Here is a 26,986-nt window from a genome sequence, read left to right as displayed (position 1 = left end):
AAAGGGCCCAAAGTCCAATGAGTACCTTTAGGATTTCACAGGTCATTTTGCGGAATTTGATTTCCAGACTACTCCTCACGGTTTAGGGCCCCTAAAATGCCAGGGCAGTATAGGAATCCCACAAATGACCCCATTTTAGAAAGAAGACACCCCAAGGTATTCCGTTAGGAGTATGGTAAGTTCATAGAAGATTTTATTTTTTGTCAAAAGTTAGCGGAAAATTGATTTTTATTGTTTTTTTCACAAAGTGTCATTTTCCACTAACTTGTGACAAAAAATAAAATCTTCTATGAACTCACCATACTCCTAAACGGAATACCTTGGGGTGTCTTCTTTCTAAAATGGGGTCATTTGTGGGGTTCCTATACTGCCCTGGCATTTTAGGGGCCCTAAACCGTGAGGAGTAGTCTGGAAATCAAATTCCGCAAAATGACCTGTGAAATCCTAAAGGTACTCATTGGACTTTGGGCCCTTTAGCGCAGTTAGGGTGCAAAAAAGTGCCACACATGTGGTATCGCCGTACTCGGGAGAAGTAGTACAATGTGTTTTGGGGTGTATTTTTACACATACCCATGCTGGGTGGGAGAAATAACTCTGTAAATGGACAATTGTGTGTAAAAAAATCAAAAGATTGTCATTTACAGAGGTATTTCTCCCACCCAGCATGGGTATGTGTAAAAATACACCCCAAAACACATTGTACTACTTCTCGTGAGTACGGCGATACCACATGTGTGGCACTTTTTTGCACCCTAACTGCGCTAAGGGGCCCAGAGTCCAATGAGTACCTTTAGGCTTTACAGGGGTGCTCAAAATTTAGCACCCCGCCCACTTGCCAGGACAGTTAACAAACCCCACAAATGACCCCATTTTGGAAAGAATACATGCTAAGGTATTCCATGAGGGCCATGGTGAGTTCATAGAAAATGTTATTTTTTGTCACAAGTTAGCGGAAAATGACATTTTGTGAAAAAACAAAAAAAAACCACAAAACCACAATTTCTGCTAACTTGTGACAAAAAATAAAACATTCTATGAACTCACCATGCACCTCACGGAATACTTTTGGGTGTCCTCTTTCCAAAATGGCATCATTCGTGGGGTCTGTCCTGGCATTTTAGGGTCTCTGCAATCATTACATGTGTGGCCAGTATTAGGAGTTTCTGCTATACTCCTTATATTGGGCATAAGGGTAATGCACTGTGGGCTGAAAGGAAAAATGAACGTCAAACAATCAATCAATGTGGATGAAAAAATATCTGCCAAAAAATTTTGGAGAAAAAAAAAAAAAAAGAGGAAGGCGTCTGCCAGGACATAGGAGCTGCCGCCCCAAAAATCCAAACCCACCAGCTTGTATGCCCTGGCAAACCTGATTTATCCATTCACACCGATCGATGTGGATGAACAAATCATTGCCAGAGTTCTTTTTTGATACAAAGTGTTTGCCAAAGCATATGAATCCCCAACACCACTCCTCGGCCCATATGCCTCGGCAAACGTATCTTTTTGACTGCGGAGGAGAAATCTCGTCCTGCAGCGCTGCATGCACCGACTTATGTGTAAGCTGACAGACGCGCATTGTTCTGTCAGGATGCACCATCAGTGCTGCAGCTGATTGGTCGGTCTGGATAGAAAAAAGAGAGAAGAAAAAAGACAAAACAATACAAAAAGGAGGAGAAGGCGTCTGCCAGGACATAGGAGCTGCCGCCCCAAAAATCCAAACCCACCAGCTCGTATGCCCTGGCAAACCTGATTTATCCATTCACACCGATCGATGTGGATGAACAAATCATTGCCAGAGTTCTTTTTTGATACAAAGTGTTTGCCAAAGCATATGAATCCCCAACACCACTCCTCGGCCCATATGCCTCGGCAAATGTATCTTTTTGACTGCGGAGGAGAAATCTCGTCCTGCAGCGCTGCATGCACCGACTTATGTGTAAGCTGACAGTCGCGCAATGTTCTGTCAGGATGCACCATCAGTGCTGCAGCTGGTTAGTCGTTCGCTCGGTCCACCTGGAAGGTTATTGGATGGAAAAAGGAAAAAAAATACAAAAAAAAAACAAAAAACAGGCAAGCAGCAAAGCAATTACTTCATTAACATTAATAAACTGAACTTTTTTAATAAAAACCTTAACATTGCAAACTAAACATTAGCTTCTTTGCTTACCTGTTTTTTGTTTTTTTTAACTTACCTCCCGAGGACAAACCTCTCCTCCCCCATGGGACAATGTGCGAAGTGCAAATCGCACAGAGTTGTGGCGAAGTACATTACGCATTTTGTCCCAAGTGAAAGGAGAGGTTTCTGGCAGCCCTGTGTATTACGCTCTCTCAAAACCAGATGTTTGGTTTCACACTGCATATTGACATATCCGGTGGGTCGAGCCCGCCGCACCGTATCGTCCAAAACAGACCTTCAGGGAATACCACAAGAGTAGCATTCGGCCTAGTAATGAACTGCGTCGCCATAGACTAACATGACTTCCGGGCCGATCGAAATTGCCACAGAAGCCACGCAGTAACGTAGGCATGCACTAGTGTTAAGTCAAGCACTTCCGGCGTAGGGGGGGACCGCAAAGTGTGACTTTCGCTAGGCATTTTGCCCTAACGCATCGCAGCAGTGTGAAATAGCACTGAGAGACCCTTGTGTGCCTACCGCTGTGTCTGTAGTTCCCTACTCTCTAATAGTGTACCTGCTCATGGTACCTCTCAAAACACTCCCCTAGGCATAGTCCAGGCTGGTCAGGGCAGCGGGGACAATAAACAGTGGTGTCACGCCTTGTTCCAGCCCTGCTGCAGACACGACAGCGTTTTCTTTGGATTCGGTGACCTGGGGTACTTGGAATCGGATAGGCGTAATGCCTTCCATGCAGCCTGCTAGTTGCATCTTGGGGTTGGGCCCGGGCACCTCCTGGATACAGGAGTTCCATAGTGATCTGTCTCTGAAATTGTAGAAACGATCCAGTTCTCCCAGCCTTACTGTAGAGAACAAAGCTGTTGTAAACTGCTAATTGAATTAAATAAAAGGACACTTTTTTATACCAGCGCCTTGTTTTGCGGGAAAGTAAATAGGGCGCTAACCTCTGGTCATTGAAGTCCACCCCTCCCATGTTGGTATTATACTCGTGGACGACAAGGGGTTTTTCAATGACCTCAGTTCGCCGTTGAATTTGGACTGTCGTGTCTGCGTGAATGGTGGACAGAAAGTAAACGTCCCTCTTGTCCTTCCATTTCACCGCGAGCAGGTCGTCAGCACTCAATGCGGCCCTCTGCCCCCGTTGAAGTTTGGTGGTAATGAGCCGTTGGGGGAAGCCCCGGCGACTATGCCGCACGGTGCCACAGCATCGGATTCCTTCTAACTTTAAGTGCTGATAGAGGGCCACACTTGAGTAGTAATTGTCCACATAAAGATGGTACCCCTTCTGGAACAAGGGTGACGCCAAGTCCCACACAACCTTTCCACTGCTCCCCAGGTAGTCAGGGCATCCGACCGGCTCCAATTTGGAGTCTTTTCCCTCATAGACCCTAAAATAAGATGTATAGCCTGTGGCCCTTTCACAGAGCTTATACAGTTTCACCCCATACCGGGCGCGCTTGCTTGGGATGTACTGTTTGATGCCAAGGCGCCCGGTAAAACGTATGAGGGACTCATCTACGCAGATTTGCTGTTCAGGGGTATAAGCATCTGCAAATTTTGATGACAGGTGGTCTATGAGGGGCCGCATTTTGTGGAGCCGGTCAAAAGCAGGGTGGTCACTTTCATGACAGGTTTCATCATCATTGAAGTGCAGGAAGCGCAGGATGTTCTCAAATCGTGTCCTGGACATGGCAGCAGAGTACAAGGGAACATGTTGTGATGGGTCTGTAGACCAATAAGACCGCAACACATTTTGTTTGATTTGACCCATGTTTAAGAGAAGGCCCAAAAAAATTTTAAGTTCGGAAACTTGGACTGGTTTCCACCGAAATGGCTGGGCAAGGAAGACATTCGGATTGGCGGTTAGAAATTGTGTGGCTTTACGGTTGGTCTCTGCCACGACTAGGTCTAAGAGATCCTGGGTGATGAACAGATAAAAAAAGTCTAGGGGCGATCCTAGATTATCTGTCATCACCTGGACTCCAGACTGGGCGGTGAAAGGGGGCAGTACGGGTGCGGCGGTATCAGGGGATTGCCAATTTGGATTTGCCAGCACCTCTGGTAAACTAGGGGTAGTACGGGCCCGTCTACTTGATGGCTGCGACTGGGGTGTTACTACACGTGCCACCGAACCAGTTTCAACTTCCACGCTGGTGCTCGCCACTTCACCAGGGTGTACGGAAGTACTGGTTCTAGGTCCAGGAGATGCTGTGCTGCCTGCCCCACCATGAAATCTCAGACCAGCACGAGCACCACTCTGCTGCCCTTGAGGCTGATCCTGCGCCACCTGCGGTCCAACGACATGGGGTGTGGTACGGCTGGCTCTAGCCGGGACCTCAACCTCGTCATCACTATCGGTCAGTGAGCCACTGCTCAATTCAGGTACAAACTCTGACCCAGATGATTCGTCGAATGGTTCGTCCCAATCGTCCTCATCCGACTGGGCCATGTACCTGAGAACCTCATCATCGGAATACCCCTTTCATGCCATGGTGGACTGCTAAATTTAGGGGGTATTCCTCTGAGACTACCCAGAAAAAAGAGCACCTACTTAGCGAAAGGGAGTATTTGAGCGGTAGAAAGCTGTGATCACTGAGTTTTGATAAAAAAAAAATCAAAACTGATGTTTACAGTGCACAGCTAGTGTACAGTGGTTTTTGCAGTGATCAGAAAAAAAAATTCTGTCACTGCGGTGGGGTGGGCTGAACGCAAGTGCAGGCGAACGATCAGACCTGATCGGGCAAACACTGCGTTTTTTAGTGGATCCTAGTGACCCTAATAGATCTGACTGCGATCAGTAATGATCACTTACAGATACTATATAGTAACAATGTTGATTAGCGACAGTGATGACGCTAATTAGTGACTGTGGTGCAGTGGGCTGAGCACTAACTGACACTAACAAAGGGGCCTAGCTAACTGGCCTAACTGCTAACACTAGTGATACTAAAAAAGTGACAGTTTCCACTGATCACTGTTTTTAGATCACTAGGATAGTGACAGGGGGGTGGTGGCGAGTGGGGAATCAGCAAGCAATCAGAAACAATCACAGGCCAATCACGGGACAATCAAAGCCAATCACAGGCCAATCACGGGACAATCACAGGCCAATCACGGGACAATCACAGGCCAATCACGGGACAATCACGGGACAATCACAGGCCAATCACAGGGCAATCACAGGGCAATCACAGCCAATCACGGGACAATCAAAGCCAATCACAGCCAATCACGGGACAATCACAGGCCAATCACGGGACAATCACGGGCCAATCACAGGCCAATCACGGGACAATTACAGGCCAATCACGGGACAATCACAGGCCAATCACGGGACAATCACGGGACAATCACAGGCCAATCACGGGACAATCACAGGCCAATCACAGGCCAATCACGGGACAATCACAGGCCAATCACGGGACAATCACAGGCCAATCACGGGACAATGAAATACAATCACGGGACAATGAAATACAATGACAGCACAATGAAATACAATGACAGCACAATCAAATACAATGCACTGGGAAGGTGATTGGGGGGGGGGGGGGGGGTCTGAGGGCGATCTGAGGGTGAGGGGGTTGATTAGGTGCCCGCACGGGGCAGATTGGGTCCTGATCTGATGGGTGGCAGACACAGGGGGTGACCGATGGGAGGTCAGTGAGTGATTACAGGGGAGAATAGATGTAAACAATGCACTGGGGAGGTTATCAGGGGGGGGGGGGGTCTGAGGACAATCTGGGGGTCTGGGTGGGTGATCAGGTGCCCCCAAGGGACAGTTTAGGGTCTGCTCTGATGGGTGGTGGTGACAAGGGGTGATAGACAAGTGACAGACAGGTGATAGACAGGTGGTCAGTGGGTGAGGCAGATGTATACAGTAGTATACAGTATACAGGGGTGGGGGGCTGGGGGGGGGGTCTGGGGGGATCTGAGGGTAGGGGGGGGGTGATCAAGGGACCCTAGGGGGCAGTTAGGGACCTAACCTAAATGATAGCGTCGGCAGATAGTGGCAGGGGGTGATTGATGGCTTTATTGGGGGGTGCTTGGGTGCAACTATCGCTGTGCTGGGGTGGTCAGGGGGGGTCCTGAGGGCTGGGGTGGGCGATCGGGGGGATCTGTGGGTTCACAAACAAGTTTTCTGCTGCTCCCGCACAGGGCTGCCTCCTCCTCCGAGATCCGTGCGACGAAGAGTGCAGAGGAGGAGGAGGCAGCCAGTATAATACACTTTGTCATGTAAACAAAGTGTATTATACTATTTCATTGGCCCAGATCGTAATTTTAAACCCCGCCGGCGCTGCTAATTGGCCGGCGGGGTATCGGGCAAGGTGGGCGGGACCTTTCGCCGCGGGGAGCATAGATGACGCGATCGCTCCCCGGACACGCCTTAAGGACCCGCCGCCGTCAGGCGTTTTGCGGTCCTTAAGGCATCCACTTTGCCGCCGCCCATGGGCTGTGGGCGGTCGGCAAGTGGTTAACCAAGAATAACACATTTAGAGTTTTAGAAAAAAATAAATCTTAAACAACACCAAATTAGTATTTTAGCTAATTAAAAGCAATAGTAAATGCTTGGAAATTGTTTAGAACCAATTATCATGTACTACGATGAAATATATAATTGTCAAGGGGTAACTTGTGATAATGTTTTCATATACTAGGGGATACGTGGTGAGTACAGGGTTTTAAAAGGTGTGCATACCAATAAAATGTTGAGAAACACTGGTCTAAAACACTAAACACCGCATAAATCTAATACCCAAAAACAATTGACTGGCATTTCCAAGTTACTGGAAGGGGTAATACTCAAACTGTTCATTTGTGGTCCTGTGCAGCCTGGGTGGTCAGAAAAGGGGGCAGCGAGTTAGCAACCCGGTTCTGTGGCAGACTAGACACATGCCTTTCTACACTGGTTAGTACCTTGCAAGGGAGGGTTACAAAGCTTCTCATCCCTAGCACACTTGTGTTCGCAGTTGAGTATTAGTAAAACTGGAGACCTACTGTAATAATAAAAAGTGCCAGAGTATCAGAGTTCATTAGTACCTATTACACATTTCCACAAACATCCTGGTTCCCCCTACCAGATTTTAAATATTTAGTGAAGGGTGATGGGGAACTATACCATTACTCACACAGTTCTCATATATGATGCAGATATTTTGATAAATCAGTCACATGACCCTGAGACCTGTGCACAGAGTCTTCCCTATTGCCTAACCCCTCCCCTCCTGTTCAATCTAGCAAAGCTGTATTTAGCATTAGCACAGGAATACCGCATTAGTCAACCCAGGTGATAAAAATGAATAATGCAAAATTTTGTGTATTGCACATTATGGTTTATTCCACATAATATACATTAAGAACAGAAGCTTGAACTGTTGCTACTTCATATATGAAAATTTTTATTACTGTTCTACTCCTTAGTCCATGCCAGTTGGTGGGATCCAAATATTGTTATCATCAGGGGTCTTCACAAAGCTTTCATCTGTAATCTTGTGACTTTAGCAGTAAGGAGCTGTTCCCATCCTCTTTAGATCTTGCCCTTTCTTCAATTCAAACATGGAAAAATCCTGTCTGGCTTCTAGTAGACTGCATCCAGTAACTCAGAGGTAGAGTTGGAAAAGCTCCCCAGCACAATTCCAGCCTGCTTCCCCCCATTGCTAAAAGAAATTAATTATGTGCCCAATTTTATAAACCATGTGAGCCTCTCATAACCTGGCCTGCTTGTAATGAGAAACAATCTCTTACTGCCTTTTAAAGAGGCGCTGTAGTGACATATAGTAGAATGCAATTATTCAGGGTACCCACTTTTATGTTAATTATCCCAGTTTCAGCATCAGAAACATTTCTTATATCTATTCTGGGATACCAGGTATTTTTTCTACTGGCTTTAGAACTCTACACAAACATTCCACAGAGATTATCTGTCAGGACTGAAGAAGTTGTCCCCTGTGATGAAATTCAGAATGTAAATTTGGGGTTAGGAAAGATTTTACAATAGGCAAACACTGACTAAATTATTTATAAATTAACATTGTAAAAAAACAAGTGATTTTATTAATTAAATAATTTTCATTACACTTCCTATTTAACTTAATAAAGACATTGAGGAGGGCATGGGATTGGTTAATGGTTTATTACACTTAGAAAGTGAGAACTAAATGGAAATTAATTACTAAGTTTAGTTGAAAAAAAAAAAAAGACATCCGTCCATCAAGTTCAACCACGAAAAAAAAAATAAGTTAAAATTAGGTAAATTACTGTCCTGCATATTCACATATTCCAGTTCACCCAGCAGAAGGCAAGAAGCCCTTACAAGGCTTGGCCAATTAACCTATAAAGAGAAAAAACTTCCCCAACTCCAGGTAGCAGTCAAATAAAATCCCTGGATCAACTCTGTTGGGAATAACCAAGTAATAATAGCCGTGAATGTCCTACAATGCAAAAATACCATCCAAGCCTTCTTTAGATGCAGATATATAGACTCTTTTTGAGCTGTAGCTACAGTGCTGGTTACAAACAGTTAATATCTCTCAGTACCAGATAAGCAGGGTCAGCTTTGTGTTCACAGTGAAAGCCTGAGCTTGTGCTCTCCAAGCTCCTCCCTGACTAATGTGGGTGTTGATGAGACAGTTTTGCAAACTCACCAAGCTAGGTAATGAAAAATGAATAATACAAATAAGGTTTATGTACAATATGTAATATGTTGTACATTGCAATGTATGACATATTTGATGCAACGGACCTGATCCAATTCACAGTGTCCTCCCAGGAGATAATTTTTCATCTGTTCAAAATAACTTTTCAGCACTCTGCAATTGAAAAGGTAATAAAAAAGTAGGTAAAAAAGTATTGATAAAATTATTCAGAGTATTTTCTTTCTTGCCGGAGGCTTAAAATGAATTTTATTGATAAGGTGTGAAAATATCACCTAGGAAAAAACGTAGGAGAAACAGTGAATTGAATTGGGGCCAATATCATTAACATAAAATACCCTAAACTACATCTTAAATTTATATTTGATCTAATGGAATAATCCAACACAATTATCAAAGATTTTCTCAACATGTCCGATTGGATTTTTATTGAAAAAACTGGATAATCGATTCTTTTTTCTTGATCGAAAAAAAGATTTTTCTAAACTTTCATTCGATCATTTTGGTCGAATAAATTGGATAAATGAACATTAAATATTGTACAGTGTATGGGTACCATAAGGAGGAGTTAATGGTAAAATGGGCCCTATTTATGGCAGACATAAGTAGCTCTCTTTAATATAAAAGAGGGCTCCATATATCCTACTCATCCCATGTGAATTGTATGGGGTCTATCATGCTGGTGCGTGACGAGGTAACAGACACTGGTAATTTACAATAAAGTAATAAGGTCTAGACCGGTAAGTACATGTGCAGTAATATATCGAGGTACAAAGTCGTAAGGCTAAATCGTAGTTAATATCAGCAAGGTCAGTAATGGGTATCAGATGTCAGTCGTGTTACAAGGATCAGACAAGAGCAGAGTAAGGGGCAGGCCAAGTCAGTAACGGGAATCAGATGGCAATTGTACAAAAGGATTAGACTAGAGCATGGTCAAAAGGCAGGCAGAAGGTCGGTACACAGATAAATATACAGTGATATAATAATTCAATAATATCAGGAGGATATTACGAAGGAATTACAAATTACAGCTATCAATGTTCAAAACAGCAAGACTGACTACTAAAGTACAAGCTAGCTAGACCAAGAACCAGCGAACTGATTAGTATCAAGGCCAGTGAGCAACTGACTCACTTGGCCTAATATACACGAGAGGAAATGAGTCAGGCCAGCCCTCAGGAGGACGAGTCTAATCAGACACGCCTTCTGAGCCTGTAAAGGACGCTCTGACTCGCGCGCGTGCGACTATGCGAACTGCGCACGCGTGCGCCCTGACTATCAGCCGGAGAGATGCCAGGGATGCTGACAGCGCGGAAGTTCCTCCCTGCGAGCGAGTGCCGCCAGAGACGCCGCTGGACTCGTCGCGGGACCCGCCAGGATGAGGTAAGATTGTTACAGGGTCTTTGCACACTCATCTCCTTTAAGAATATTAAATGGTTAAGGTTAGAAATTTTAGCTAAAAAAGGGTTGGTTTTTTAAAAAAAACAAAAACAAAACAGAGCACATTGTGGTTCCTGGTTCACCCCCTGTCACATTATTAAACACTCTAAGCTAATATCTCTAACCCCAGGTTTTGAAATCCAAGATAGCTGCATAAATCGTTGCGGAGGTCATTAACCATATATAAAATTGGCAAACTCCAGCACTTGGGAACTGTCAGTGTTTAGTGCCATGTGACCACTAGTGGGGGGAGAGAGGAAGGGGAAGTCATCAGTTAAAGGAATACTGTAGGGGGTCGGAAGAAAATGAGTTGAACTTACCCGGGGCTTTTAATGGTCCCCCGAAGGCATTCTGTGCCCATGCAGCCACTCACCGATGCTCCGGCCCCGCCTCCGGCTCACTTCTGGAATTTCAGACTTTAAAGTCTGAAAACCACTGCGCCTGTGTTGCCATGTCCTCAATCCCGCTGATGTCACCAAGAGCGCACTGCGCAGGCCCAGTATGGTCTGTTCCATGCGCAGTACGCTCCTGGTGACGTCAGCGAGAGCGAGGACATGGCAACGCAGGCGCAGTGGTTTTCCGACTTTAAAGTCTGAAATTCCAGAAGTGAACCGGAGGCGGGGCCGAAGCATCGGTGAGCGGCTGCGCGGGCACAGGATGTCTGCGGGGGACCATTAGAAGCCCCGGGTAATTTCAACTCATTTACCCCCTGACCCCCTACTGTATTCCGTTAAGACTTTGTAAAGAGACCTTTAGTGATCTCATGGTAGGACCATTGTACTGAATTCCTATTACATTAATACATTACATATTATGATGACACCTGTACATTTCTAGCTGGCCCTTCACATTATTAGGGGGCTAGTATTTTAAGACATCAGGGCCCATATGCAATTCACTTTTTCTCCTGAGTTTCCTCCTAGGAGATACATTTTCAACTTCTTTTTAAACTACATTTTCAGCACTCTTCAATTGAAAAACTAGAAGTAGCTGAAAGTACTGCCAAAATTATTTTGAGTATTCGCTTGCTTGTTGGTGGTTTCAAATTCATTTTATTGACATGTTATGAAATATCACCTAGGAGAAAACTCAGGAGAAAAATGTAATTGCATATGGGCCCAATTGTCAAGATCTGAAGAAGGGAGGTACTTGCTGACTATACAAGATTACAGATTATGACATCATAGCCTTTTATTTTTCAAAAGAAATGTGCACTGTCACTATATTATTTTTTTCTTTGAGTCTCACAAACTCAGTCAGAAAAGTATAAAAATCATTGTAGTTTGAAGAATATCAGAAAACATTGTAAGAGTAAAATGCACTATAAATTCGTTTTCTCCTATGATGCTGCCACTTACAGTAGACAGTAAAAATCTAACAGATCTGAGAGCTTTTGGACTAGTCCATCTGCTCATGGGGAATTCTGAGTATTTCCTTACAAAAGCAATCTATGGAATGGATCTATACAAAGATGTCAGCCAGACTCCCTACTCGCCACTATTTTGGCAGTTGGACTGAGCAACTGCCATTCATCATGTGCTTTGAAATTAATGAAAACCCTGAGAAACCCCTATGAGGAGATGGACTAGTCCAAAACCTGACATATCTGTCAGATTTCTATAACCTATAGTGATTATGACATAGGAAAAAAATGTATAGTGCATTTTACTGTGGATGAAATGTACATTTTAAACACATGCATACAAGTGCATTTCAATTTTTGATGATAGTGATCATTTAAGGAGTTAAAAACCACAACTTAATCCCAAGATTAGAGGCAAGGTTTACTACAAAAACTTTACATTTTATCATTATAAAAAATACACAATGTATGAGTTGTTTTTTTTTTAATTAGGACATGTTCCTCGGGTGCCCACAAGTTGTACCAGTTTTATTGAAAATATCCCATTCAAGATCCCAGCAATTAATGCAGAGCTGTTGAATGAAATGGATGTTTATAAGCATTAATGCAAAAAGAAAGTCAAAATGTTTAAAAAGGGCTGATTGTAAATATGGGTACTTGCAAAGAGAAAGCTTAGAAGTGTAAGCAAGATTTTTCATCCCATGAATGTAACCCTGCTTCTATTCAACCATAAAATATCCATTCCCTTAAAGTCACTTGGCACTGTCTCCTAATAGCGGGGGGGGGGGAGGGGCACCGACTCAGAAACAAAAGTACATCTTGTAATAGATTAATATTTTGTATAATAAAACTGGATATACATCATTCATGCTTTGTGTGCTAATAGTTGGATCTTTTTGATTCACTCAATTACAAGCAAATTGACAGTGGACATTTATACTAGCAAGCTTAAAACCCCTCTAATGGAGTGCCTAATGACTAATTGATCAGATCCCTGAGTGGCCTAGAGGTATGCATGCAATTAGTTTTGGTTTAGTGGAAATTGAGTGCATATAAAGTAAGCCTTTATGGGTCTGATTGATGATCTATAGCAATTTTATTTATCTGTGTGGGACCAGGAGTCTGAGGGGGGAATAGGACTGAAGCTTCACTACAGTAAAAAAATAACTTTTGTGCCAGCCTGATTTTTGTTCTTCTTCTTAAAAACTGTATTATATATATATTTGAGATAAAAACATTTTCCATCATCATAATAAATTGTCCTTCCATCATCATAATTGTCCTTTTCACAATAAAGATCCCTAAATGTCAATGTCATGGCAGATTAGATTGATGTAAAAATAAATTATAAATATTTGAAAGGGTTAATTCTGCCATGTTTGTTTTGTTTAGATGTTTGAACAGATTACAGGGGGGGGGGGGGGGGTTAATTATTAAAAAAATAAGAAATCATGTGGCTTTAGGGAAAAAATTAAATGAAACTCTTATATTAGATCAATAAGCGATCTAGTTGCTAGGATTTACTGCTGTTTTTTTTTCCACATCCTAATTTAAATAAATAAAATAATAATTTCATTTATGAATGTATGCTTAAAACAATACAATCATGTACCTTCTACATACTTCTTAGTTTTTTTTTACTGATGCTTTTATGTATAGAATGATACAGTCTGCACCTTTTGGATACTTATTTTCTAAGAGATGATATTTTTGAAACTTTCCATATCTAATAACATTGCAATATTAGGAGACTACCGTAAATAACACTCCTAACATGCAAAAATTCACCTTGTATGTCCGATAGGTGAGCAGTTAGGCCACTCACGACAGGAAACTGTACTGACCCTACAAAGCACTAGATATATCAGCAGCAAATACACAACCTATTCTGTGACTGAAAAGGTAATTTCACTACATAGCCCAGCTGTTTAAAATATTCAAGAAATATGAACATTTTACATGTATATGACTGCTTTTTAAATACTTGATGATCACGGAGCAGTATCAGAAGAATATTAAAAGATGTATAGCATGAGGACGACTGTTCAAGAATGTTTAACCTTCCTAATATAATCTATGTCGTGGGTACAAAATGTTAAAGACACTGCTCAGTGCTTTTAAATGCCAACAAATAAACCAATAAATAAATACACAGTTTGTTTAAATAAATACACAGTGTCTGTTTTTGTTTTTTTGAGTACATTTTTCTTCATTTTACAAATAACTTACCCCCAAAAAATAAAATAAAATAAATGTTATTTAATAATAAAGATAATTTTAAGTAAGGTAGTGACTTCAACTTTATTATTATTTATTGTATTTATAAAGCGCCAACGTATTACGCAGCGCTGGACATTAATTTAGGTTACAGACAATATTTAGGGGTGACAAACAGCATGCCTTACATTAATTTCAATATGTATTCATTTATAACTTATAGCGCATTAATATAATATAAAATATATAGCGCTGCGTAATATGTTGGCGCTTTATAAGTACAATAAATACATAAATAAATAATAAATAATAATAAATATAGTCTGGTTTATATGTCCTGCTGTCTACCATTCACAACCATTCCAAATAAATAGATAAAAACGGTAACAGCCAATCAGTACAAAGTCCATGGCACATAACGCTCTGCTTTACCTGCGTGGGAATCCCTGTTGTGCAGCTTGAAATCCTGGAGGACACGACGGGTGAATTCTCTTATGAAGCGTAGCCTCGCTGTTCCCTGCTATTTTATACCACTGTAGTCAATTAATATTGCATTAGGCTTATTTTAAATTTTTGAAACCCACAATATAATGTAATGGCACAAGGACATTTATTATTAAAGCACATCTGATTGGGAAAAGGAGATCATTGGAGTGATTAAACATACTGTAGATGCCGCCACGATACAAGACTATATTAGAATAGGAAAATAATGAGTTGGCAACGAGGTTTTCTTTCTCTCCTCTTCTCAAGTCTGAATAGTCTCTTTTTCTTCGTGATGTGAGGTTTGATGTTTGACACTCATTGAAATGCTACAGTGAAATATTCAGAAGATGCTTGTGCTGCGAGCATTAATTTTTAATCTTAGGGAAGCTTCTGGGATTCATGAATAAAACGCCTAGTTTACAACACAGATTTACAAATGAACTTTTGCCATCATCAGTAGATGAGGAATTTACACCTTCCGAACTTTACAAATCGCCTTCCTATTTTCCTAATCAAGTACCTGCCTCCTGGTCATGGCAGAGAAACGTACAGACAGCAGCTAATTCACCTACTTACTGCCATTCATACTAACAGAAACGTCTATAGTTCAGCACCACATCTAAACTTCAGCACCATGGACAGCGGTACTAAAACAGCAGTAACAAAGACAAATGAGTACATGCCTAATGTGACGGACTGGTGATAGTGCTGATCAATGGATAGTGGCTACATTTTTTTTTATTTTTGTAAGCCAGTAATCATCGTATACATAGGAATTGAAAACATGGGTGTTAAGTGACAGGTTTACCTATCTAGCTATTTACTCATCCACTATTTCCCAAGTATGTTCGGCCATTACAACTGCCTATATGTAGCGCAATGCTGCTAATAGGCAGATGTAATGGCCCCGAAAAACTTGAGCAGTACAAAAACAATTAGCTGATCATAACAATAACAACGGCCAGCGCGTATAGCAATAAATGTAACATAATTAAAGAGTTCAAAAATAAAGTATTTATTGCAGAAGTTGGTTTGTGGGCATAAAACATTTTTTTCTTTTTAGTTAGGCTGTATTCAAAGAACATAAAGGTATTCACACACAAAAACATGAACTTCACCAAATACAATGACATAAATATTAAATGCATAGAGGAACCGGGGGCTCAGCATACTGAAATAAAGGCTTTACAAAAAGGACCTGATTTATCCTTGTGTATAATACAGATTTCAGAGGCAGATGACACAAGCCTGGGATGCGGTGTGAGTGCAGGCAAAGCACAAACTGTTGCACATTGATCGTCACTCAGTTACAGGACATCTAGCAGTGTCACAGTCCTAGTGGACATGCTACAGTCAGTCACATACATCATCTCGACTACGGTCATCTCTCTGTGAAAAGCATGCGACCATTCAGTCCACACTATGCACAACTCCCAAATTAAATATAAATTAGATTCATTCAGTGCATATGGTGTGAGAATAGCAAAAACAATAACTGAATACAGTAACCCACAGCTGAAAACTGCTTTGCGGTTCCCATTTATTATTTATCAATTTTGTCGCTGCTGGGAAGAGGGGAAAGAATCATCACGTTAGGAAACACCTTACTTTTCCTGTGTTCAGGAAAGTCAATTATGCTGCGGAGAACTTACCAGCTGTTGCAAAAGGTAAACTTTTGTGACCTTATAAAAGAGTATTAATACTGCAATGATGTTGGTAATACGTAATCAGAATATACAAGAACAGGTGCTATAGGCAGTTTAAATTGCCAAAGTGATAGACAAGTGCTAGTTATTGCAACGCATTGATAAAAGGTGATAGTGTAACTACAACCAGTACTAGTGATGCAGGAGTGGGGGAAGGAGACTCAGATGACACGATTGCATCTAGGAGGCATCATCATCATCCACATCAAGTTCTCTTCTACCTGCTATCACCATGTAACACAGAATTCAGGTGGAGGAAAGAGGAAGTTGATGGCTTCTTGTGTTTATGTATGAAAGTCCTCAGAAGTTCAATAAAGATCCCTGCTCTTTTTTAAATTATATTTCTACTAAAAGTCAAGAGTCTGCAAATCCCCCTCAATTAATGAACGGCAGAATATTTCATTCTTTTTTGTTTTTGTCTCTGATTGCAAAACCAGACCCGAACCACGTTCTTTTTAAGGTCCAGTTTCTCAGCAATGGCTGCAATTTTCTCTGAGGAGGGTCTGGGCTGGATGGAGAAGTAAGCCTCTAGTGAGCGCTTTTCAGGTGCTGCAATGGACGTGCGCTTGCGTTTTCGCTCACTCCCATTGAACAGCTCCGGTTTTGAGTTCTTCTCTCTGTAGGCAGCCTCTGCTTCTTCCAGCCAAGCCTGAAGAACAGGTTTTAGGGCGATCATGTTGTTATGGGACAAGGTTAAGGACTCAAACCTGCAAATGGTGCTCTGGCTTAGAGAGCCCACACCTGGAATCTTGAGGTTGGCCAAAGCTGCTCCAACATCTGCTTGAGTAACTCCAAGTTTTATCCTCCTCTGCTTGAACCTTTCGGCAAATGCCTCCAGCTCTCTTGGATCTGATTCTACGTCGTTCATGCAGGACATCCCATTGTGAGAAGCCACCGAATGTGGATGGCCCATGCCCATAGCTTGATGTAGGTGTCCCATGGCACCCAGGTGATGTGGATGAATCTGTGAGGACATCACTGAGTGGTCATTCGTCCCCATGCCACTTACAGTCAAAGAAGGTGAGATGTGGTCTAGTAGATCCCCTTCTAAGCATTGGTGCAAGGAGTGGTGAGGGTGCGTAGTCAGCGCAGAGGGATGAGAGATGGGCACTGTAGAAGAGGTAGATGTACATGGGACACTGCTCATGGTATGGTAGGTTATGTCTGGTTTGAAAGGATGGTTTTTGCCGTGTGAGACAATATCCACAGCCGCCAGAGCTTCAGCGCGGGCCAGCAGACTCTCATCAAAGCCTCCAAATATATTGCCCTGGAGCTGCAAGCAAGAATGCGCATATTGGTGTCAGTGGGGAATACTGTCAACTCAGGATTAAAAAACATTTTCAAGCACACAGATTCCTCCTCAAAGCTCAGGTCATAAAAATTAATATGAAGGCAGAAGCTTTGCTTGGATAGACATGTGGATCTGAGACAAGAGAGGGGGAGAGGTACTGAGGGAGAAAGAGAGAGAGAGAAAGAGAGAGAGAGAGAAAGGTTCAGAGATAGGCAATTGTTCTGATGACATGAAAAAAACATTAAGCAAGTGCCTGTCAAAAATGTGCCTTAAAGCAGTAATTATGCTTGATCTCCATACCTGAGGGGCTTGTAGGCAGACCCTGCGCATAGCCTCTGTGCTGGAGTGCAGGCTGGAGTACTTGGGTTCCTGCAGGATAGGGTGCATGCTGAACGGCTGCTTGGTGTTCATGGCCATCATCCTGGCTCACCTGGCAGGTAGGCAGCCCTGAAATAGATTCAGGGATGTCTCTGTGGCTTGCTCCTGTTAAAGTGAGCTATTTTCAATGACAGAGATCCTGTCTAGCTCTCTCTCTCTCCCCACCTGCTTCTTCACTCATCTTACAGCCAGCATGCCAAGAATAGGACCAGCTGGAGTGCGCAGGCGTGCTGTAACTTGCGAGGCGAGAGATCTACAGTAAGTGTCCCGGGGAAGAGAGCTTTCCAGGACCAGAGACGAGCCCATCACGTGTGCCACTAATTAAATGTTTGTTTAATAGAGATGAGGATGAGGGAGCTCAGCAGCCAGCCAGCCAGCCAGCCACTGCACGGAGGACTTGTCACTCTGCTTATAGATGTATGGCAATTCTACATAGTGCAGACATGTGAGACCTCTGTCTGCCACTTCACTTATGTCAGCAACTACCTCCTACTTGCACAAACAACCTACATGATATAAAATCACACAGATGATCACTCCAGATGCAGCACACAATTAATATTACTGTATGAAACATTATTAAACCAGGAGGTAGAAAACGTGCTTTCACTGGCAGTAATAGAAAAATAGAATATGCAACCTAAATAAAAAGCATTAGTAGTATTTTGCAGCATTGATGTCTACTTGGTATCTGCTCTGTCGACGCTCATTATTATAATCATCATTATGTATTATAGCTTCAAGCAAGCAGTTTTAACTACTTACACTTATAACGTTTCAAAATACTAATGTTTTGAGAAGACTTCTTCAGTGTCAGCTTGCAGGATAGAAGACTTAATAAACTAAATATGAAGCGCCTTCCCCATTTGCACGCTAAAAGAACTGCCTTTCCAGCACAGTACAATTTGCAAAAACTGATAAACTGGAACATGAAAAAGGAAATCACATACATGTGTATGCTAGCTTTTTTCTATATCCAACTGATGTCAGATCTGAATATTGATCTGATCACTGGCTTGTATTGGATTTTAAGTGAAAATTGTACGGCATATACCAACCTTATTAGACCAGAGCAATTGTCACATTTCAGCGCCGTTTCCATTCATTAGCCAATATCTTTATCACTACTTATCACACCTAAATAATGATCTAGATATTGTTTTTTTTTCCAGAACAGATTAGGCTTTTTGTGAGTGATTTTTTTTCCATTTTTTAGTAATTATTTTATATGCTACTAACTGAAGACACGGATTTGCTCAGGTATGTATTTAGTTGTTGCTGGTTCTGACTTTGGGGTCCTTGGAATCAATGTTGCGAGAATGGAAGCAGTTTAAATTGTCTTATTGAAAACAAGCAAACAAATCTGATTGGTTGTTTGTGGCTCTGCCCCCTTTTCTGAATTTGAACCCCAGTCTCCCAATGACCGACTGTAGCAGGTTTGAGGTCTCTGCCATTAATAGTGTAAGAATGGTAGCAACTTAAATATTTCTCTTTAAAGCGGAATATAACCCTGCATTTCAACTTCTAAAACATTATTTACAGCATATTATATGCAACCAGCATTTTTTTTTACTAGACCAGCATTGGAAGGGTTAAACACAGAGGTTTAAAGTTCCGTGGAGAGATATGCAGAAGTTCAGATAGATACAGTGGAGGAAATAATTATTTGACCCCTCACTGATTTTGTAAGTTTGTCCAATGACAAAGAAATGAAAAGTCTCAGAACAGTATCATTTCAATGGTAGGTTTATTTTAACAGTGGCAGATAGCACATCAAAAGGAAAATCGAAAAAAATAACCTTAAATAAAAAATAGCAACTGATTTGCATTTCATTGAGTGAAATAAGTTTTTGAACCCCTACCAACCATTAAGAGTTCTGGCTCCCACAGAGTGGTTAGACACTTCTACTCAATTAGTCACCCTCATTAAGGACACCTGTCTTAACTAGTCACCTGTATAAAAGACACCTGTCCACAGAATCAATCAATCAAGCAGACTCCAAACTCTCCAACATGGGAAAGACCAAAGAGCTGTCCAAGGATGTCAGAGACAAAATTGTAGACCTGCACAAGGCTGGAATGGGCTACAAAACCATTAGCAAGAAGCTGGGAGAGAAGGTGACAACTGTTGGTGCGATTGTTCGAAAATGGAAGGAGCACAAAATGACCATCAATCGACCTCGCTCTGGGGCTCCACGCAAGATCTCACCTCGTGGGGTGTCAATGGTTCTGAGAAAGGTGAAAAAGCATCCTAGAACTACACGGGAGGAGTTAGTGAATGACCTCAAATTAGCAGGGACCACAGTCACCAAGAAAACCATTGGAAACACATTACACCGCAATGGATTAAAATCCTGCAGGGCTCGCAAGGCCCCCCTGCTCAAGAAGGCACATGTGCAGGCCCGTCTGAAGTTTGCCAATGAACACCTGAATGATTCTGTGAGTGACTGGGAGAAGGTGCTGTGGTCTGATGAGACTAAAATAGAGCTCTTTGGCATTAACTCAACTCGCTGTGTTTGGAGGAAGAAAAATGCTGCCTATGACCCCCAAAACACCGTCCCCACCGTCAAGCATGAGGGTGGAAACATTTTGCTTTGGGGGTGTTTTTCTGCTAAGGGCACAGGACAACTTAATCGCATTAACGGGAAAATGGACGGAGCCATGTATCGTAAAATCCTCCTTCCCTCTGCCAGGAAACTGAAAATGGGTCGTGGATGGGTGTTCCAACACGACAAAACATGACCCAAAACATACAGCAAAGGCAACAAAGGAGTGGCTCAAGAAGAAGCACATTAAGGTCATGGAGTGGCCTAGTCAGTCTCCGGACCTTAATCCAATAGAAAACCTATGGAGGGAGCTCAAGCTCAGAGTTGCACAGAGACAGCCTCAAAACCTTAGGGATTTAGAAATGATCTGCAAAGAGGAGTGGACCAACATTCCTCCTAAAATGTGTGCAAGCTTGGTCATCAATTACAAGAAATGTTTGACCTCTGTGCTTGCAAACAAGGGTTCTTCCACTAAGTATTAAGTCTTTTATTGTTAGAGGGCTCAAAAACGTATTATTTCGCTCAATGAAATGCAAATCAGTTGCTATCTTTTATTTAAGGTTATTTTTTCGATTTTCCTTTTGATGTGCTATCTGCCACTGTTAAAATAAACCTACCATTGAAATGATACTGTTCTGAGACTTTTCATTTCTTTGTCATTGGACAAACTTACAAAATCAGTGAGGTGTCAAATAATTATTTCCTCCACTGTACATTTAACTAAATAGAATGTAACAAGTGATAAATATTACACACTCTTTGGCTGTCCTCCAGCTCCTTCTCAGTCAGAGAGAGTGAGTCACATTCCACACTTAGATACATTTATGTAAACAAAATGTATCTATGTAAGCTTCGGATGCGTCTGCAGTTCTCTCCAGGCACTTTAAAGCTCTGTGTAACCCTTCCAACGCTGGTCTAGTAAAAAAAAATGCTGGTTGCATATAATATACTGTAAATAATGTTTTAGAGCAAAGTTGAAATGCAGGGTTATATTCCGCTTTAAAAGCGATAGGTGAATTTTGTTTGGCTGTTGTAGGCTCCACCCACTTCACCACTTAAGCCCAAAGGGTTGTTTATTTTTTGCATCTGAGCAACTTTCACTTCCCATTCATTTATCACTACTCATCACAATGAATTGGTCTATATCTTGTTTTTTCCACCACCAATTAGGCTTTCTTTGGGTGATACATTTTGCTAAGAATTATTTTATTCTAAATCCATTTTAACAGGAATATTAAGAAAGAAATGGAAAAAAAATCATTATTTCTCAGTTTTTGGCCAGTATAGTTTGAAATTAATACATGCTACCGTAATTAAAACCCATGTATTTCATTTGCACATTTGTCCCGCTTATTACACCATTTAAGTTATGTCCCTATAACAATGTATGGCACCGATATTTTATTTGGAAATAAAGGTGCATTTTTTCAATTTGCGTCCATCACTATTTACAAGCCCATTAATTCAAAAAATGATATTAATATACTCCTTTGACATGGATATTTCAAATGTTCAGACCCTTAGGTAACTATTTATGTTTGGGTTTTTTTAATTGTAATTTTTTTATTTTTTTGTATTAAAAATTGTATGTGGGTAATTTTTGGTGTGGGAGGTAAACAGCTCGTTTTAAATGTAAAAAAATGTATTTATTTATTAAAAAATAGATGTGTGTAGTTTTACTATTTGGCCACAAGATGGCCACAGTGAAAAAGTCCTGGAAGCATGATCGTATGCTTCCAGGAAGAAGAATGAAGATGGGGAACTTTTTGTAACTCAGAAAAACCGCAGCCTCTAATTAGAGGCTGTCAGTTTTTCTGCGGGGGGCTTCAATCAATGAATGGGATCTATAATCCCATTCATTGATCGCTGGGCTAATGGCCAGTGGCGGGAGCGCGCGCAGCCCAACTGGATGAGAATGTTCATCCAGTTGGGCTTCAGTGGTTCATGAATAATAATCCATGGCTCTGGAGTCGAAGTTGGAATCGGAAACAAGCAAAAGAACTGAATCTGGCCCTACAAAAACCTCACCACAAAGTATATAGAAAAATACAATACGCCTTTATTACTCCAAATCAAAAGATAAAACCATAAAAACAAAGGCACAATGATATTGCCGTCAATTTACAGTCTAAATAGCATAATACATACATGTGAATACACATAATTCAAATGTTAAATGCACAGACCAATAGCTGGTAGGATCAAGAAGTAGCATTAACGCTGCCCAAAAAGGGGAAATTGTCATGGACACCCTGCAACCCACACAGGTAAACAGGGTGAAGAATCAAGTGCACCAAGTAAGAGGATCCGTGTGAGGAAACCAAGTGGATGAACGTGCTAGTAAAGTGTGTGCAGGGGGCAATAAGGCCCAAGAGTGAGGAAACACTGAGTGAGGTGCACGCATAGAAAGAGCTTACCAGCGTAGGACTGGACAAGAGGGCATCTGTGCAGTCCTGCTGATCTATTTGACTGCAGCAGTGTCTGAATAACACCAGAAACAAGCATGCATCTAGTCTTGTCAGATCTGACAATAATGTCAGAAACACATGATCTGCTGCATGCTTGTTCAGGGGCTTTGGCTAAAAGTATTAGAGGCAGAGGATCAGCAGGAGAGCCAGGCAACTGGTATTCCTTAGATGGAAATAAATATGGCACCCTCCACATACCTCTCGCTTCAGTTGTCCTTTAATCTCAGCCACCCAGTGACCAACCAACCAACAAGTTTGAGAACCTTGCGATTAACAGTCTAAGAATGGCTGCAATTTATATTTTCTTGTTTAAATGATACAAGATATGTTTCATTTGATTGCTAGCTAAAGTCCTGTACCCATTACGCAATTTTTCCGACAACCGGTGATTGTTTGAGCTACCATTTCCGAGACCTCAGGACGTGGGTACAGGCGCATGATTACACAAATGACGTTTTGTGACGCTCAGCGATAATGTTACAGCGGATTGGATCTATAAGATCCTCGATGACTCCCGCGCAAAGCACCGCAATTGCTTGAACTCGTTTGCACCTGTCATGTACTGTTGCAAGACGTCAAGTGTACCCGCTGGCAGAAAGATGGATCAGGAAATGCTCATTGTCAGGGGACATCACTGTGATCCATATTCCTGTGTCATTAGGTGAGTATTTAGCTTAATCATTTAGCAGGCCATTAACCCCGAAATGTGCATGTGGCTTTCTACAGGCCAATGTATAGGCCAGTATTTCTTTCTTTGAAGAGCCACAGAAGAGTCTGGACATCAGCAAAAGTCCACAAATGTCACCATTATGAAAAGGAAAAAAATAGGCCTATTCTAATATGGGTAGTTTGTAAGGTCCCTACTCGTGTAGTTTTCCTGAATTTTGAGCAAAACTTTATAATTAAATTTTTTTCAATGATAGATTGAGTTTGTTCCTACCTATTTTTATGTGACATTGGTCCAAGCTAAGTGAATCGTAGAACAATGGTCCCGATATACTGTAAAGTGTATGTTACTCCTAGAAGTAGGAGGAGGGATCTGGATAGGTGGTAGTAGTTGAATGTGGATATATATGGTGGATAACTAAAGGTTTGTGGTGCTGCTCTGTATGTGCCACTATAAGTGGTGGTAGAATTCTGTACAGACAAGGTGTGGGGACGGGATAAAACAAAATGGGAAAGAGCGCACTCATGATGATGATATAGACAAGTAGTGGCAAGCCTCTGTGTGGAGTAATCTCACCTCAGGGTGTTGCTGACTCGCTCGATATGGGTCTGTCAGTGGAGGTGCTTTTGTCCCTCTTCCAGCCGAGAACACATGCTATGGGTGCTTTTCTCTCTCGTGCAGGTGTCCTGGGAGTCCGCAAATATGTTCACCTGGCAGGTCAAGTGTCACTGCCTCTAGGCAGAGTGAGCCTGTGTCAGTGTTGCTGCGGGCGGGGGAGCGGTGACTGTAAAGCGGAGCTGCGGTGTGCGGACCACCCACATTGAACGAGAGTCTCCTCTGCATATCTAACCCCTACTGTGGGTGGTCCGCACACCGCAACTATGCTCTACATCTACCGCTCCCCCGCACGTAGTAACACTCAAGACACGCTTGATGGCTTTTTTTGGATGCACTCCTGTCTGTGTACCAGCATTGCCATACGGCACAGGTGCAAGTACAGTCCGTGCAGTAGCATGAAGCCGCTCATGTATAGCTTTGTACTACTGCATAGGTATAAAGGGAGAGTTCCATGAAGCAGAGGGTCCTGGTGAGCAGTGGTGGGGTGAAGGAGGATCCGAGAAGACTCAGAATTATCTTGAGACTTCCCTCTACTGAGGTAAGTATCTAATTTTTTTAGCCTCCACAGGTTTGCTTTTAGGCTGGGACCACGTTATGCTTTTCAATGGTGACACACATGTTTATTCCTTATTCCTAAAAACTGGTTTTCTAAGATGTGTAGTTCCAAGGGGAGAGAGAATGGTGGGGGAGCACTATTTTTCTGGGATTTGTAGTTCTGAGAGAGAGAGAGGTCGGGGGGGGGGGGGGGAGCGGTAAGAGTGTAGGGAGCACCGGTTTTCTGGGATTTGTAGTTCCTAGGGATGGTTTGAGTGGTGGGGGGAGAACTAGTTTTCTGGTATTTGTTGTTCCAGGGGAGGGTGAGAGTGGTAGTGGGGGCACTGGTTTTCTGGGATTTGCAGTTGCAAGGGAGAGAGAGAGCGGTGGTGGGAGAGCTAGTTTTCTGGTATTTGTTATTCCTAAAGAGGGTGAGAGTGGTGGGGGGAGCACTGGTTTTCTGGGATTTCTAGTTCCTAGGGAAGAGAGAAAGTGGTGAGGGAGCACTATTATTCTAGTGGTTGTACTCCGTGGCCGGGGAGCAATGTTTCTCTGGGATTTGCAGTTCCTAGGGAGAGGGTGGTTGGGGGAGGCCTAGTTTTCTGGGATTTGACGTTCTGGGATTAGAGGTGGGAGAGAACTACTTTTCTTGTATTTGTAGTTCCTAGGGAGGGTGAGAGTGGTGGTGGTGGGGGCACTGGTTGTCTTGCATCTGTGGTTCCTAGGGATGGAGAGAGTGTTAAAGTGAGAACTAGTTTTCTAGTATTTGCAGTTCCTAGGTAGACAGAGTATGGGGGGGGGGGGGCACTGTTTTTTTGGGATTTGTAGTTCCTAGGGAGAGAGAAATGGTGGGGGAGCACTATTTTTCTAGTATTTGTATTTGTATTTAGGTCTGAGAGAGATAGCGAGAGAGAATTATTTTTCTTGTGTTCGAGGGAGGGACTAGTTTTCTGGTATTTGTAATTTCTAGGGATGATGTCAGTGGTGGGGGGAATACTAGTTTTCTAGGATTTGTAGTTCCTTGGGAGAGAGTGGTGGGGGGAGAACTCGTTTTCTGGCAATGGTAGTCCCTAGGGAGGGAGAGAGGGTGAGTGGAGCATTGGTTTTCTTGGATTTGTGTTTTTGATGGTAGAGAATGGTACGCAGCACTATTTTTCTAGTAGTTGTAGTATGCAGAAAGGATGAGAGTGGTGAAGGTAGCACTGATTTTCTTGGATTTGTGGTTCCTGCTGGGGAGGGAGAGAGGGTGAGTGTTGAAGAAGCACTATTTTTCAGTGGTTGTAGTCAATAGGAAGGATGAAAATGATGGTGGGAGCACTGGTTTCTGAGATTTGCAGTTCCGAGATAGAAAGAGAGTAAAGTGTGTGAGTGTGTGTGTTAGGAACTAGTTCTCTGGTATTTGTAGTCTCTGGGGGGGGGGGGGGGGTGAGAGTGGTGGGAGGAGAGAGAGTGAGTGAAAGTGGTGGGGGGGGGGGGCACTAGTTTTCTGGTATTTGAAGTTCCTAGAGAAGGTGAGAGTGGTGGTGGGGGAACTGGTTTTTCAGGGATTTGTGGTTCCTAGGGAGGGTGAGAGTGGTGAGGGGGGGGGGAAGCACTAGATGTGTACTTCCTAGGGAGAGAGAGAGCAATGGGGAGAGCACTATTTTTATGCTATTTGTAGTTCCTAGGGAGGATAAGAGTGTAGGGGGAGTACTGGTTTTCTGGGATTTGTTGTTTCTAGGGAGAGAGGGAGGTGGGAGAATACGGTAACTATTTTCTGGTATTTGTAGTTCTTTGTAGTTCCTAGTAAGAGTGAGAATGGTGGTGGTGTGAATGCATTTGGTTTGATGGTTCGCTGGTTCTCTAGGTGTAGTTCCTAGGGAGAGAGGAAATGAGTGGTGGCCTATTGTGGTATTTTCAGTCCCTAGAGAGGGAGAGTTGTGGAGGGAACACTGTTTTTCTGGTGTTAGCGCTTCTTAGGTAGAGAATGGGCACTCGTTTTCTGGTATAGAGAGGGGGAGAACGAGAGTGGTGGGGGGAGCACTATTTTTCTGGTATTTGCTGTTTCTAGGGAGGTTTCTAGGGAGGGTGAGAGTGGTAGTGTGAGCACTGGTTTTTGAGTGAGTGAGTGAGAGTGAGTGAGTGAGTGATTGGAGGACTAAAAGGAAGAAGTACTTGTAGCAGAATAACAGAGTTTAAACTTTACTCAGTGAGTGAGTGATTGGGGGATCACCATAACAGCAACTAGTAACATAATGGGGAACCGTGTAATAGACAGGGAATAAGATTATGCTATTTTTCTGGGATTTGTAGTTCCTAGGGAGGATGAAAGTGGTTTTGGAGCACTGTTTTTCTGGTATTTGTAACTCCTAGGACGAGAAATTGGTGGGGTATACATGGTTTTACTTCTCCATGCCCTACCAAACATTTTCCCATTATTATCTAGATGCCATCCCTCATTGAAACTTTGCTTTTGCCATATAATTTTTGTTCACCATACCTC

At 42.5% G+C, this 26,986-nt stretch overlaps 1 protein-coding gene across 6 annotated transcripts in view; it reads right to left on the bottom strand.

Annotated features, from left to right (window-relative positions):
• Positions 1-26,986, bottom strand: part of POU4F3 (POU class 4 homeobox 3) — a 151,534-nt gene that overhangs the window by 59,944 nt on the left and 64,604 nt on the right. For 3 of the 6 annotated variants that reach the window (XM_068277544.1, XM_068277543.1, XM_068277545.1), the window contains exons 4-5: positions 17,594-17,740; positions 15,328-17,275 (exon numbers count right to left, since the gene is read on the bottom strand). The exons of 1 other annotated variant lie outside the window; for it this stretch is intronic. In XM_068277544.1, the coding sequence (XP_068133645.1) occupies positions 16,382-17,275; positions 17,594-17,713 (1,014 nt within the window). In that variant the 5' untranslated portion in view covers positions 17,714-17,740 and the 3' untranslated portion in view covers positions 15,328-16,381. Of the gene's footprint in view, positions 1-7,448; positions 8,084-15,327; positions 17,276-17,593; positions 17,741-26,986 lie in introns of those variants that run through there. 2 more of the 6 variants (XR_011030526.1, XM_068277546.1) reach the window with 2 other exon arrangements.

This window comes from Hyperolius riggenbachi, chromosome 3 (assembly GCF_040937935.1).
Source record: "Hyperolius riggenbachi isolate aHypRig1 chromosome 3, aHypRig1.pri, whole genome shotgun sequence".
NCBI lineage: Eukaryota > Metazoa > Chordata > Amphibia > Anura > Hyperoliidae > Hyperolius > Hyperolius riggenbachi.
The sequence above is the reverse complement of the archived record's forward strand: the minus strand, read 5'-3'. Positions and strand labels throughout refer to the sequence as shown.